Genomic DNA, 16,652 nt, shown 5'->3' on the forward strand with positions numbered 1-16,652 from the left:
AGATTTTTTAATTTCTCATCTTGCCAAACCGTTTTTGTCACTGACCCAATTGCTGTTTTGATATTTAAACTATTCTGTCCCTACAATCTCAGATAAGGAAGGTACAGAAGCTATCATTGAGGCGGTACCTAAAAAGTGATTATTACAAGCTTGGGGTCCTGTCCCAGAGACAGCTTTTGTACATTTTTATTGCATATGAGAGTGAATAAACAGCTTCTATAAAAAAAAAATTAAACTGGAGTAGCAAACTACATTTGGAAATGTATAACTTTAACTAACTTTAAGCGCGCTAGTTTGAAATAATCTTTCTTTACACTGGTGTACAATACAAACACATAACAGTTAAAGGCGTTATAATAAAACTAAAGACATTCCCCATCTATAAAGCTTCAACAAAGCACATAGCAGCAGACTAACAGACAAGCTTCGACCAAACGTACCTTTCTTGTTGGGTAAAAGAACTGCAAAACAAGAGGGCATTGGTTTCTAAATTAAACTGGTAAAAAAATTGATAACAAAGTTGCTATTTAGTTCATTGACTTTTATATATGCCAGTTCCCATGAATAATCCCTTTATAATATCAGTGAAACCACCGGCCGTCTGATAGTCACATAACATCACACTAATAACTCCCTGAGAAACAAGGCAAATATTACATTAGCCTGCTTAGAAATGCAGCCCGCTGGGCAGCAAAGGCATTTTAAACAAAGCACTGTCGCTCGGAGGCATCAAATTAAGTTAAACAAAAATCTTCTCTAAGGAGGAAATGTTTGGTGTGACTAAGTCTTGCCCATCTGTGCCGTTGCCCCTTTCGTTTGGATCAAATTAAAGCCGTGTTTTTATTTGAATTAACACAGTGCTAAAGGGAGTTTAGATCAGTGAAGCCTCTCTCACCGTCTGTTTGGGACTTGCTGAGAAAGATGGTGCTGGCACGCGGGTGGTCCGAAGGGTTGTACTCCATGTTGAGTTCTGAGGAAAGAAAGAAAGAAAGAAGACTTAATTCATTAAGACCTGTGGTTGTAATACTGTACTAGAATAATAAAACATTGTTTCTAAAGAGATGGCAAACATTCAGTCAGGTGAGCCAAAACACTTGAAGTGTAGCTGTAGTGTACACACAGCCTTAAAGTAACGTAAAGTATCACACACATTTTGGCTATGTGTTAATATGGACTCTAGATCAGTGGTCTCCAACATGGTGCCCGTGGGCACCAGGTTGCCAGCACAGAGTCTGCGAGGTGCCCGCCAAAGCACATTCTATTAATAGTCCCAATTGTAATATTTATTTATTACATATTTTTATATTAGCTTGGCTTCTTTTATGTATGTACCATTTTAAACAATGATAAAACATATCAACAGGTAAAATAAAATAAACTAGTAAAACAAATACGTTTTGAGTAGACTATCAAAAAAGTTTGTTTTAACCATTGTGGTAGCTCTTGCTCACAAAAAGGTTGAAGACCCCTGCTCTTGATAAGTGTTTTTTTTTTTTTATAGCATGTGACACAGTAGGCAACAATAAACATTTGAAAAGTTGCTGTGTCAACGTCTCTCTCTGTGGGTACAGTCCACTAATCATTGTGGCATTTGATACAATTTCTGTGAAAATCATAGACTAAAAACTTGTTTCCGGCATGGTACAATTTTCAGTAAATAATCCTGACATTATAATGTCACTTACATAAAAGCTAACATGATATCAGAATATCTGTTATATTTCACATGAGTAGTTTGGACCATGCATGTGCATTTAAAAGCCAAGAACATGCATTTTAGTTTAATTTGTTGAAAAAGAATAACTTTATCAAAACCATGTTTACATATTTTCCACTTTGCTTTTAAGAAAACCACTTTTATATAGCAAAGTATTTAACAGTTTGTGTTTTCAAAAAAAATGAAATAAAATCAGCATATTCTGCTCAATATGTATATTTCAAAAATATTACCTTATTACAATTATATCTACTTATATATCTACTATATCTACTATACAATTATATCTACTATCAGGCTTTAACATGGCTATGCAATTTTGTTAACACTAGGGGGCAGTGCAGTGACTCAACCATGGACTGCTACACTGAAAAAAATGATTAATTGAATTTAATAATTTTTTTAAGGTAAGTGGTTGCAATCAATTTATTTAAGCTACATTTAAACAAAAGTTTTATATTTTATTTTACGTTCATTGTAGAGTATGTTTTTCATTTGATTTATTAAATTATATTAAAACATATTCAAATATTCATTATACATGAATATATAAAAACGTTAAGTTAGAAGAAAGTTAAAATAAACAAAGTGTAGGAAATATAGACTTAAACCTGCACCCCACATTAGCACCACAGTACCAACAACTATTCACGTGCATCCATCATTGCTTAAATTTACAAGATGATAATATTTTACATTGATTCCCATACTGTACAATTCACAGGACCAGGGACAACATTTTTTTTGTCACCACCTTATAATAGCACTGCTTATAACTGGAGACACCAGTAAAGGAAATTAAAGAATAATTTAAACACAGACATTAACAAAAGGCCACTGCCCATCTAAAGCCCACTGTCAAATCAAATCTGCACCAATACAGTGTGTAACTGAGACTTATTTCTCTTCATAGATCCCCACCCGTCTCACACACACACACTCACTGACCTCATGCTGGTCAGCAGCTACTAACACACACACACACACACACACACACACACACACACACACAGATGATGTCATCAGATCGGCACGCCCCAGAAAGAGGAAATCCAAGAGTTCAGAGCTTTTAAACATGAACCAGTCGATGCTAAACGCATTGTTTTCTGACTGTATTCATAGTGGTTATGTGACAGTTATGGCACACGTGCTGAGATCTACAGAATTAAAAAAACATCAAAAAGAAATAAACCACCGATTGGCGCACGGCTCAATCGCATTGTGTTGAAAGTCTTTTGAAGCGGCATCTTTTGTGTGGGAGAGCCACTCGAATCTGAAAGGAGTGTCTGACGTGAAATGTACTGTATGGAGCACCAATGTGAAGAAAAACCTGATAAATAAAAGATGCAGTTTAGTGCTCTGCAGTAGAGAAAGGTGGAAGATGGAGAAAAAGGGGGATAGAGGAAAACATGAAATCTGTGGCTGGTCTTACAAAGGTCTATGGCTAATAGTTAAAGCTAAGGACTGGGCAGTAAAGCTTTATTCTGTAACATTTCTTATCATAATGCAGTAGATGTGTTGGATGATTAACGCGAGCGGGTCACATAATGTGATGTAGACTTTTTTAATATGCCAGACTTTTATTATGTATATATTTTGCTAATTTTTAGCGAAACAATTCTATAAATTGTTTATGTGAGATATAAAATTACCACTATGTTTCACTTACGCAGAATAAATGAAATATTCTGTTAATTAAAAAATAAAAAGTGTACACAGATTGCCTGGAAAGAGAACAGTTTTCTATGACGCAAGTTATTTCCTTTTTGCCTGTGACCCCACCCTCTGTATATTGTGAAGGAGGACTATAGGAATTGAGTCAATACACCCCTTACACATCACTTCCTCACACTCAGGAACAATCTGCTCCCAACCTGCATCCATGCTAACACAGTTCACAGCACATCTCATTCAGATTCAGCCTTTATTAACTTAAAATATGAAATATGAAAAATATGAATCCATAACTTTACAGACTAACACAGCGAACCCCGCTACTACTTTTTGTGAAACAATCAAGTCTCGCCTTGCATTATTTCCACCAGGGCTAGGTGGATAGATTTAATATATTAATAATGCATAACATGCTCTTTTGTTGGCTATATAACATTTCCAACATTGTGAAAATTGCCATAACATGCTTTTCATTTTACCATTACATTTTTCAAAGACTGTGCCAGTAGGGCTACTCCTAAAAAGACATTTTATGTTTTTATTTATTTATTAACGCTGTTCCAACATCCACATTGTTAGAAAAAGGTACAAAAAAGGGCGTTGGAGTGGTCCCATCAAATGTTTATTTTTCTACCATTATGGGTATACAACACATTATAATGTTGTACCTTTGGAGTACAATATTATATCCTAAGGACCTATTTTGTACCTTAAGGAACAATTCTGTACCAATTAAATTGAATGGGTACAAAACGTGCACAATGGATCCTTAAGGTACAGTAATGTACCCCAAAAGGTACAACATTGTATTATGTTTAGTAAAACTGTAAGGGGGCGTGCACACCAAAGCTTTTATGCCAGCGGCCGGCGTATGTTTTCAATTGTTTCCAATGGAAGTGCACCGAAAAAAGCCAGCAGCTGGCAGTTTTTTCCCGCGCTGAAAACACTGCGCTGCCTTTTTTCCGCGCTGAGTGCCAAGAGTTAAGGGTCCCGTTGTTTTGTGTCTTTGCAGCTTAGATTGTGTTTACAGTGCGCAATATAACACGTGTTCATGTTTCACGTGTAAAAAACGCTGTATTTTTCCCACAATTTACTTATCTGATAACGCTGTTTTCACTGTCCTCAAAACGGGCCGATGTCTTCCTTGTTCTTTGAAGTCCCGGTAACACTTTAGTATAGGGACCAATTCTCACTTTTAACTAGTGTCTTATTAGCTTACATATTAGCGGTTTATTAGTGCTTATAAAGGACATATTAATGCCTTGTTCTGCATGACCATATTTTACATCCCTTAACCCAATCCAATACCTAAACCTAACGTCTACAACAACTACCTTATTAGCTATTAATTAGCAGTAAATTGGGAGTTTACTAAGGCAAAAGTCATAATTAATCATCAATAAGTGTTCCCCATACTAAAGTGTTACCGAAGTCCCTCCTTCAGAAATATGTAACGAGTTCTGATTTTGTTGTTTGTTTAGTGTGTTGTGATTCGATAGCAGCTTAGCTTGCCGTTAGCTTAGCTGGCGACTGACATATTCCTGTGGGCGGAGTTTAGTCCAAAAACAGTTCTAGTGACATCATTAAAGCAGGAAGTAGAGGACTGTAGTCCAAACCAGCCGTTCGCTGTAGGCTTTAAAAAGTGAATTCTGTTAAAGAAAATATATCGCCTGACAGTGAACTTTGAGCTTTATCATTTTACAGCTATTATTTATGCTATTATAGCAACAACATTACACACTAACTAGGGTTTAAAATGGGATCAGAAAGAACGTGACCTTTAAAAATTATTCAATTTGAATGAAAAGCTCAGCTCGTGAATTTCTTCTATCGCACTGCCATCCAATCACAGTGGGGGAGGGGCGGGACAAATATTACAACAACCAACCGGCACTTCGTACAACGACTGATAAACAAACCACAGCAACTAAAGCGCTCAGCTGAAGAAAGCTGGCAGTCGGAAAGCTTTGGTGTGCACGCCCCCTAAAGGTTTAAAACCTTAGGGTACCATCCCAGCGACAGAAAAGCATATGGCTAAATTTATGGTTAATGTATTTGGACCTAGAGTAAACCCACGCTGACACAAGGAAAACATGCAGGCGATCTTTGACCCGAGCAAAATGGGGTCTTTCTTAGTGTGAAGCAACAGCACTACCCACTGGTCCACTGGGTTGCCAAAAAATACATTTTAATAAAAAACACTCATTTTATTTAAAACTTAAAAGTGCATACTTATCAATTGGGTCAATAAATGTGTCTGACCTGAAAACCCACACCATCTGTGGCCTGACATGAAAACACCTCATTGCCCAGTCAAACAGTTTCTGCCTGCGGGTATGATCTGTTCTGCCTGGCACCAATGCCCACAGCTGTCAACATATCTCCTGTAGTGAGTGATAAATGTGTGCATACACACAGCAGAGAAGAACACAGCCACATACAGATTTGACCAGATAGATGGCCAATAGCCATTTACTTATGCATTGCATTATTGTCATTACAAGACCATTATTTAAAACATTTCCCATATGCTTTTCATCTACCACACACTTACTTTTGTCCAAAATAATAAAATCTAGCATCAATCAGATCCTTTTGGTTTTCTTTGGAGAACCTGCAACTCCAGACAGCAGAAGAACTGAAGTTCGTATTTTGGCTCCTGGTTAACTGTGATCAATTGCATTGAAATTTGCCAATCAAAAGTACAAAATGTTTTTGGAACTCTGTATATGTTGGAAACACTAGCTCTACATTGGCCTGCACTAAACCCTGTGGATAAGGGAAATGTGGATGAAACCAAGTTATTTTTATTCTCTTTGTAATAACCTTTCAAGTGTTCTTCTGCTCTGTCAGCTCTCAATCTTACAGTTATTGCAGCTTCGACTGGATCATTTCTCTCAACCAGAAAGATCGAAAGCAGAAAGACTGGTTTCTTTAAATCCCAGGATGGAAGGAACTGGGGTTTCATGACTGGGGCAAAGCTCAAGAGATGAAACATTTCCAAAAATCATTCAGCTGCTCTGCAGAAGCCAAATTTGTTCTGCTCAGTGGGTGCAGTAAAGCTGCAGCGTGTATTGCATTTCCAGCCTTGTATTACAAATGAAATCATAAAAACAATTTGTTATTCTGAAATGGGTCATATCATAAAAAAACTGCATTTGCCTTCTTTTAATTTTTTTAAATAAGATTTTGATAGTTCCTAGCAGACATGGGGACTTGTGACTTGGACTCGAGTCGCTATTTTTGTGACTTGTGACTTGACTTGACAAAAAATAAAATACTTGAGACTCGACTCGGATTTGGAAGTTAAAGACTCGGGACTTGACTTGACTTGAGACAAGATGACTTGAATGACTTGAGTGTTAATCACATCATGTTTTCAGTTTAAATATAAAATATATAAATTATTTTAAAAAATAAAGTCGACCCAGCTGGAGCGCAGGCTGAGAATGGTGTTGTCATGACTGAATCACGACACTATCATCAGTTATGCCTTCTCGTACCTTACGCACACCACGCCCACTTAGATCAGATATCAACATGTCAGCCGGAGGGGTACGGAGGGTCATCGCTTTTCAACAAGATGGCAAAAGACGAACAGTGCTTTGCAAGACATGCAACATTAAAATCACAAGCAGCCAGACGGCAACCTCCAATTTTGGTCGTCATTTAAAGAGCCATTATGCCCAGTAAGTGCTTGTCAATGTGTTAATATCTGGTTAGTTGGTAGTTAGCTAATGTAATAATAGCAGTGTTTCCGCTATATACATTCAACCGTGGCGGCCCGCCACTCATAAAACATCCCCGCCACGCCTGCGGTTGTGGATAGAAGGGATACAGCAAACGAAATATCGTTGGATGAGCACTGTTTTATCCTAATCCTTTAACCAAACCCAACTCTAAACACAAAATTTCACACGATTGTAGGATGTATTTGTATCTAATTTAGCCAGAACCGCTGTTTTCATCCTAATAATCCTACCTCCAAATCTAATCCGTAACTTTTCGGCATTTGCTGTATCCCTTCTAGACAAAACCCACAGCGGGAGCTCGCAAAAAAGCTACTGCGAGACTGGCTGTCTTGAAATAAATTCCTTTCTGGATTTGCGTTGTTCACTCATTTATAAATAAATCTCCTAAAATATCATAATTTCCTCCATGGGTTTAGTTTCATGCACAAATAGATTTAAATCAACAGGGCTCCGGAACGGATCTGCAACGGATCTGCTCCGAAGCCGACAGCTCCGGTCTGGATCCGTTGCGGATCCGTCCCGGAGCTTATTGCTATCAGGCTACGTTTCTGTTTTGAGAAATAATAATAAAATAAATAAGCCTATACGAAATATGTTGCACTTAAATAATTATTAAATTGACAAAACGAATAAAAAAGTATTTGAGTTTCTGTTCTTTTTTTGTGACGCGCTCTAAAACCAAACCAGCAGAAAGCACGTCATGTTTTTAATGATTATAAATAAGCACAAGGTTTTCTCCTTATTGTGAGTTTACAAAAATAAAAATACATCATTTGAAGTTGCGAATGTTGTTTTACTTTTATCTTTATGACTATAAATTTAGGGTGATTTAAGCTGCAAGGTCATCACGCATATGATGTTCACCGGCGCATATCTACACCAACACAGCGCAGGGCTGCGAGAAAAGACATAATTAAACTTTTGATTTAACATATTACGAGTTTTTGGACATTCATTTGGAATCACTGTACTCATATTATCAACTTATCTGGCCATTAGTTATTCAGTATAGGCTATAAGCGCAGCGCACTGCTGATCGCTCAGCTGTCAGTCAATCGTCTGTGCTTTAGATCGACACTCACAAAGTTTCACATTAAATGATAAGATATTTGTCCAAAAACAAAAGGCTAAATACTGAATACTACTTATATGCGACTGCAAGACATTAATAGTCGAATCTGTTTGTAAGGAAACTTACATTATTCCCGTGGAAGAGAAGAACGTTGGTAATAGAAACTTGAGGCAGACGGTGAGACTGTTTTATCTGTTTTCAGACGAAACAGCAGGGTCGGGGTACCCGCGGGTGAACCGCATAATATTTGATCTAACGGGTGTAATAGGCTATTCGCGTGTCATTTGTGTTGTAGATGCAGGTCGGGACTCAATAGACAAGATTAAATGCGGGTCTAACATCCAAGACCAAAATTCGACTCGTTTTTAAATGACCCGTGCTTATTTGTGTTTAAGATCTGTCTGAAGACCGGTAAAGGTTTATATTTAACTGCGCGATTTGCGGTGTGACCGGCTCGGGGTCACAGTCTTTATGTCAAATGGTACGTGTGTGAAATAAAACTGCTGCTGATGTCGGATAACTGGTCGGTTGTTCTGTCAATCGCAGCGGTGCGGATTATCAAACAGGACTGCATGACTTTGTAACAGCTCTGTACGCTAAACACGAGGACGAACTTGCAATGCACACTACATTAAAACTACAATGAAATATCCAAACTACTTACGCAGCTGTGTAACGTTTTTTTAAGAAAATACAGTTTAGATCAAACATAGAAAAGCAATATGCTATAAATATAAGGAAAAGTAAATGACAGCGTGAAAATTATAAAAAAATACATGTTAGTTTACTGTAGCCTATATTCTACATTAATTTTTTTTTTTACATTTATAATCATCATGGGCGCCCCCTGCCGCCACAGCTGAAAAAAATCCTAGAGGAAACACTGTAATAGCTAATGTAGCCCTCATCATACTGTGTTGGGGACAAATGTGGGCAAAATAATTTTGATTTATTTTTTTTATACTTATTTTTATTTTTGAATACTTCTTTTTCAAGTTTGCCACCTGAACACACACACAGAGAAAAATTACTTGATTCTACAATGTTAGGGGCGGTTCACATGTCGCGTCTTTTGCGCGCTCAAGTTCGTTATTTCAAATTTAGGCGCGCGAACGGAAGAGATTTTGCATATTTTGAATAAAATTCTGTCTTTGTGTGGGAGAACAACGTATGTCTGTGGGAAATGCAGACCGGGGGAAGCAAATCTGGGCGACACATCCCCTCCCATCATTTCAGACCCCCTCCAAAACACTGAAACGATGGCGAAGCGGCTCTCCACGACTCTACGCTAAGCCCTCAGTTGCGAGCAGTTCTCACGTGACTTTTATGTGACCGGAGAACTGTTATTTTGTAAGTTTTGTCAACATTCCATTGACTGGGAGAGCACAGATACATGCACTCTCTCATCCACGTCTCTCTCGCTGCACATCTCTCACGTGCACGCGCTTTCACATCTGTCTGAAGTCCGAACACAAATTCTCATGTATTTGTTCAGTTTTATGCGTTTCAAGCGAGATGAGGAGCACTATTCCTTGCGTTTAAAATATAATCATCTGTATCACGACCGCTCTCTGTCTCTCTTTCACTCGCACGTGCAGAGAGCTGCGCGTTCATGCTGTCTGAAGTCAGATCAGTAAGTAATAATCCTGTGTTTGTTTGTAAAGTTATATGCATTTCAAGCGACTGTGTTTAAAATATGGATCTCGTTGCGCTGGACCAATGTGTTTAAGGCACTTCTGAAGGCACCACTGCTTTGACATGCGTAGCCTTGTGCAACAACACTAAACAATGCATTGAATTGAGTAAAATGTTTATGTGTGTGTGCGTTTCAATAAGGGAATGTGAAAAAAATGTTACCTCAATAAATTTAAGGTCATTCCTATTGTATTTGTGTTCAATTTAATCATTAACATTAAAGGCACACTCTTTTTATGACTAAAATAACAGGAAATGGTAAAAAAAAAAGCCAAATATTAAAACGGACAAAACGGAATTTGCAAAAAATTAAAACGGACAAAACGGAATTTGGGAAAAAATAAAACGGATTTTATAGGGCCTTACTTGGTGCTGTTCTTTGTTACATATGCACATATATGAATCACTGCAAAAGAGTTAATCCAGATTTAGAGTGCAGTGCATTATAGGACAAAACAAAAGATCAACTCAACAAATCCTTTCTGTCTTTTGTCCTTGTGGAGTGCAGGGATAAAAAAATATTTAGTCCCTGTCCTTTCTGCTGATAAATTGGGAAAGTTCTTCATGAAGGTCATTTAGGAGTGTGCTACTTTCTCATAGTTAAACTCGGGGCATGCAAATGCTTTCACATATCCCAGTTTAATGTGCAGAGTCAACTATAAAGCTGACTTGACTTACTGCAGACTGGCACTGATGTTGAGGCCTGACCTGTCAGTTTCTGTCTCAACAAATAGGTTGAGGCTTGTCTATTTAATCAGCAGTTACTGACTGAGTGCAAGATGGAAGGGTGGCTAGGAAACTTTTAGGGAGTATTTTTTGCTATAGCTTTAGGTAATGCAAAGTTTTAAACAGACTGAAAGTAAGACAAACTGATTCGTAATGCAATTACAATGCATTTTGACAATGTAGACGTCCACAATCTATAAAACGACAAAAGCCAAATGCCCTTCTAAAACATCAACACAGTGATGCAATAAATCATCCGTCGTGTCTGTGTGATGACAGCTGGTGTCAGAGGCGAGATAATAGGACAGTTTCTGGGCATCATGCTCTCAGCATACACACAAATATAAACACAAATGTGCCAAGCGCCACCTGGCCATCATTCATAATTATCAAACATTGATGCAAAGCCACGTGATAAGATAAAAAGAAGTCTGTGTGTCATATGACTTACTCAAGGAAATGTTTAAATATTTCCTTCCTTCGTATAATCTTTGACATCCCTTTTTCTATTATGCATTTGGGGCGGTCTCCCCGACAGGGCTTATCCTAGTCCAAGACTAAAATGCATGTTTGAGCTGCCTTAATATAAAAACAACTTGCACTGACACATCTTGACATAAATCAATGCTATTGTTTTGTCTCAAGATGCACACCTGTAGTGTTTTTTGTAAGGTATGTTTGTAAAAACTACTTAAATGTCAAAATATAACTAAGGCCTAGTCCTGCATTTATTTAAAGCCTGGATCAGGCCAGTTTTAAAAGCACAAGGTCACAATGTTTACATCTACTGAATGTGCATATTAAACTAAGGCAGCAAAATAGATGCATTGCAACATGTATGTTCAGAAATGTCATAGTGAAATGAATACTGTAGGTCACAATGGATAAAAAGCATTTGCCAAATGCATAAGTGTTATGTGTAATAGCCTGCTGACCAATTTATCTTGCAATACACCCTAACTTCCCTGTATACAAAACAGGCCCTTACAAAGACATACGACAGGAAGAAATGCATGATACAGATTGACTGTTGTTTGCTCTGTAATCTTTACAGATTCCAATCAATAAAACTAACAAGACATTAACAAGAAAACAAAAGTGATTTTGAAAAACGTATGTTTTAAATAATGTTACAATCCTAAATTGATCCCTTTGCCCCCAAAATTTAACAGACTGACATTTGGACAGTAATGCTATTTCAATGAGAGTCATTAGCGGGTGCAAATGAGCCATCTGTGACCTGACACATGACTCTGTACCCCAATCACACTTCCCGAGAGCTCGGTTCCTGTCAGGAGACGACATCATATCCTCTCTCTAGACACAATGTTATGTCAGTCACATTTTATGAGGTGTGTGGTTAATTCATATGCATTTGTACAATCTCCTTTTTATGTTTTTGTGTGATTTGCTCAACCACAGTGACGTTGGGTTTAGGGGTGGGGCTTTTAGTATTATACACGTTGTATGATTTCATATGAATTAGCTACCTCGGAAAATACATAAAAATTCATGTGAGACTAGGCTGGTGATTTTTTGGGCACCATGTAGTCATCAGTCAAATCAAGTCATCAGTCACTAAAAAAACCTTATTTTTATGGTCGTTTCATAGATTAATAAGCTGCATTAAAACTTTTACAAAAAAAGTGACCGTAACATGTTTGTTCTGGTTCTGTTAATGAAATTGATCAGGAGCATAACACACACACACACATAAAAGTGGATGGTCATTTGTTCTCAGTTCCCTCTTGAATGGCCAACACCCTTCTCATGTCCTGTAGTGCTTTCCGAAACAAGGGTTAAATAAATCAAAGCATTGCATTGTGACTGCGCTGACGCGCTGCAGCCATTAGCCGGGAAGAAAGTCAATTGTGTTTCCAACACTACAAAGCCTGACAGAAAGACAGAGAGGAAAACAAATAAAAGATTTGCATGCATAAACTTCAGTCTCTTTAAAACAGGATTCACCAACTAATAGTCTTCAGAAACATCTCATGAAGCCAATATAGCCATCTCTCTTTTGACAGTATATTGAGATAAAATGTGCAATAATGTGTAGCACATCCTGGGTGCATGTAGATAGGGGTGATGAAACACCAGAAAGAGAGAGAGAGAGAGAGAGAGAGAGAGAGAGAGAGAGAGAGAGAGAGAGAGAGAGAGAGAGAGGAGGTGGGGTTGAAATAAGCAGTAATTAGCCTGTGTTAATACTTTGTTCTGTCTTGTCATCGCGTCCTCGACTGTCACCCAGGCAGCAGCACCATGGTAACACCAGATAAAGGACAGCACCGTTTCTCTCACTTAATGGTTCAGCCAGGATCAGACGATCCATGAAGACAGATAACATGTTAACTAACATGATTTACCCTTAATATGAGCTTGGTATAATCTCCATACACTTATATACGCAGCATATAAAGTCAGTACTAAAACAGCACCGTGTGTAGCTGTTATCTTATCTGAGGCTATGAGAAAGACCGCTTACAAAAATACACACAATCCTTTCACTCTTTCCCTGCCATTGACGAGTTATCTCGTCAGTCCGCAATACCGCTATTATCCACCAGGCAAGTTACAAAACCCGGAAGTATCGCCCTAGGGCAAACAGCTTTATTTCAGTCTAAGTTTTGATCATTCGTTCTGCATCTGATCTCTACCAAAAGCTTTTGGTTCTCTAGCTTTTTTGCTCAAAATTTTGTGTTTTTGAAGAAACCTAGCCATATTTAAGACGTGATATAAAATAACTAATGAAGGTAGGATGAAAGTTTTTTTTTTTGAAAGCAGATGGTCTGTTCTTTCATTTGATATATTGTAAGTTTATATACACTGAAAAAAATATTCATTCAATTTACTCATTTTTTTTAAGGTAAGTGGTTGCAATCAATTTATTTAAGCTATTTTAACAAAAAAATTGAAAAATGAAATAAAATAAAAAACTTTTGTTTAAATGTAGCTTAAATAAATTGATTGCAACCACTTACCTTAAACAAATTGAGTAAATTGAATGAATAATTTTTTCAGTGTATTTTAAAAAGAGCAGTAGGCATAAAATCTGTTTCCGCCCACGCATAACTTTTACAATGTGTCTCATGCAATATTCAATCCTTGTTGCATGGTTGTAGTATGTTTACACTAAATACGACAATAAATACGTCACGTCCGACCACTGGAAGAGTTTGATATTTTGAGCTTTCAACCCGGAGGTGTTTTTAGTTCACAGCAACTGTTTGATAATTTGTGTCACTTTCAACCGGTCGGTGTGCTTCCACTAAACTCTGGACACTAATGAAAGGTAGGTGGACCACAATATATATCTTTTATCTTGGTACTGAAACATGGTAATCTACAGTGAACTTCAGGCATCGTTCTAAAAAACATGGTTACCATGCCCATTCCAACTAAAGTCTAAAGCCCATTCCGATTAAAACAGTTAATGTTTATGATTTAATTTGAAAAAACTAATAGAATTCTAACTTTTGTTAAAATTTCATGCAAATATCTGATAAAATGAGAAAGATATAAGCAAAAACGTGAATAAGCACCATTTCCGGTCACACAGCTTCCATAAACTTTTCTTCTGATTTCTAATATTAAAAATATCATAACTTTCTCAATCCTCAATGGATTTTTACAATGCAGGTATCTTTGAAAATGTGAATGTCTGCTCTGTCTCGTCATATGATACATTTTGAGCTTTGGGGTTTTTGAAAATTTTGTCATCATACCTATACATCTGAAAAGGTGGGATTCTTCTTAACCACCAACAATGTGCACCAATTTTATATGCTTAAAAGTTAAATGCACTAAGATTTTTTTAAGTATTATGTGCAAAACATTATATTAAAACACAAAATATTAAGTGATGTTTACTTGATTCAATATCTGGGTTAACAGTGTGTGCTACATTTACCAAATCTAGTACAGTCCTGTTTCAACAATGTGCTATGACTTTATTACACACTAAACAGGCAAAACAATGGTTAAAACAGAGAATTCAGCTTTGGATAAAAGTCCTAAACTATTTATTGAAAAACGTACCAGATTTCGTTATTGTACATGCAGATTTTTTAACTTGAAGTTTAACTTGGGAACAAGGTAGCTCAGCAATCAAACAACAGAAATCAGTACAATCTTACAGCTCCAATAAGCTGCACACATAAATCTGGCCAGCTCATATTAGAGCCTTTCCCCTTAGTGTGTGAGGGCCGGGCGATGGAAAGAGAGTTGTCCAAATAGTGCCCGTGTCTGTCATTGTAGTGTGGCAGCTGTGAGTTGTGGTAATGTGTGGGCAGTAAACAGGCCAGCAGCACCTGCTGAGGTCATCAGAGCTCACATCCGAATCTGTGCAGTGCTGAGGTGTTAACAGGTGCCGCTGATCACAACACAAACTCAAAGAGCGTCACACATACAGTATGCAAGTGTTTGTGTGTGTATAAGGTACATATGCTATGACACATATTTTGCTAAGTTTAATTGGAGGCCTTTTAGTCTTAAAAATAGTGGAAAGTTTAACATTGTACTGCAACTTTTGTTTCGGTAATTGCTTTAACAAAAAAGCAAAAAGTCAGAGACTTTCCTGAGTAAACAACACCTTCAAAGTCTTTTAAAATGAAAAGTATACTTTTTAGCACTTGCTATGGTAAAGTGTGACCAAAAATCTCCAATGCTGTAGTTTACTGCAAGAGTTTAAAAATTATTAATTTATCTGCACAACTACTAAAGAATGACTGAAGTATGCATAGGCACTGATCCGATGGGTGCTTTTAAAAGACAGGAGCGGGGGGCACAGAGGCTCAGTGGGTAGCACTGTTGCCTCACAGCAAGAAGGTCCACGGTTCGAGCCCCGGTCAGGTGGCCTTTCTGTGTGGGGTTTGCATGTTCTTCCTGCGTCAAAGTGGGTTTACTTGGGGTTAGAGGTCGACCGATATGGCTTTTTCTCTGGCCGATGCCGATTTTTAGAAATCAGGGCAGCCGATGGCCGATATGTTTGGCCGATTTTCTATATGTACATAATAATCAAAATGTTCTCATCATTAGCAGATATTTGAAATGTCACTATTTAAGTCAAAGTATTTAAAAAAAATGATGACTGGTCTTTCTGAAGAGTTTTACAACCTCCTCTGCAGCATGCATTTATCAGACACAGATATTACCTGACACTCTGCTGTCATCATCTTTTATCAGTTTTTTACCATGGCTTTTATTGCTTTGTAGGATAAAATCCTTATTTGGTAGACCTGATAAATTATTTATTCATCATAAAGTTAACATAGTAAATGTCTGTTTTTTAGTTGAGACTGTTATTTAGTAGCCTGGTTAGCCAGACCTACATCAAGATGTAAGGTCTGGCAACTCTTTACACAAACGGCTCAATGCAAGGGGCGGGATATAAGGTTGTCCCTCAAAATGCCTCTGCACGCAATAGGATAGCGCTATGACGAATCAGAGCAACGAAGAAGGTGACGTAGTTACCGTAACCAGTCGGCAAAACTCCAAACACATCTTTCTTGCTTAAAAAGGACTTCAGTAGGGTTATTTGCTCTTCTCTCAAAGAAAAACATAAGTCTAAGTCCTCCAGAGTCGCGGCCAAAGCCGCTTCAAAAGATAGCTGTTCGCCAGCAGCAGCAATTCTCTGTTTTCAAGTAGGAACCGTTGCAGCTCTGTCGTCATCATGTTAAGCCCGCCCCACAGACGCTACACACGATGTGATTGGCCTGACCAAATTTTGGTTTTTGGACCGGTTAAGTGTATTGTGAGTGCCTAGACTAAACCCTGGCAGCAAATATATTTTGCGGCCGCTAGGGTGCGTCTAGATTTCTAGGCTAGTTATTTAGGGCAAATCTTTCTAAACACATTTACATTCTGCTTTCTGAGGCACTATAAGTGACTGTGCTGACAGTGACGTCTTGTGAGTTTAGTGTTGGGACAGATCTGTTGTTTCAACCATTCATTCAAACGAATCCGTTCAAAGGAGTCAGTTCGCGAATCGGACTCACTGTGTTCTAAAATCCAGGCTGAG

The 16,652-nt window shown here is 37.8% G+C and overlaps 1 protein-coding gene across 4 annotated transcripts in view; it reads right to left on the minus strand.

The window, feature by feature from the left end:
- The window catches only part of ccny (cyclin Y), an 80,590-nt gene that overhangs the window by 28,622 nt on the left and 35,316 nt on the right, over nucleotides 1-16,652 (minus strand). For 2 of the 4 annotated variants that reach the window (XM_065294717.2, XM_065294715.2), the window contains exons 2-3: nucleotides 896-970; nucleotides 441-461 (exon numbers count right to left, since the gene is read on the minus strand). In XM_065294717.2, coding sequence (XP_065150789.1) covers nucleotides 441-461; nucleotides 896-970 — 96 coding nt within the window. The remainder of the gene's footprint in view (nucleotides 1-440; nucleotides 462-895; nucleotides 971-16,652) is intronic. The other 2 variants (XM_065294718.2, XM_065294716.2) reach the window with 1 other exon arrangement.

The sequence above is a fragment of the Paramisgurnus dabryanus genome, chromosome 22 (assembly GCF_030506205.2).
Source record: "Paramisgurnus dabryanus chromosome 22, PD_genome_1.1, whole genome shotgun sequence".
Classification (NCBI taxonomy): Eukaryota; Metazoa; Chordata; class Actinopteri; order Cypriniformes; family Cobitidae; genus Paramisgurnus; species Paramisgurnus dabryanus.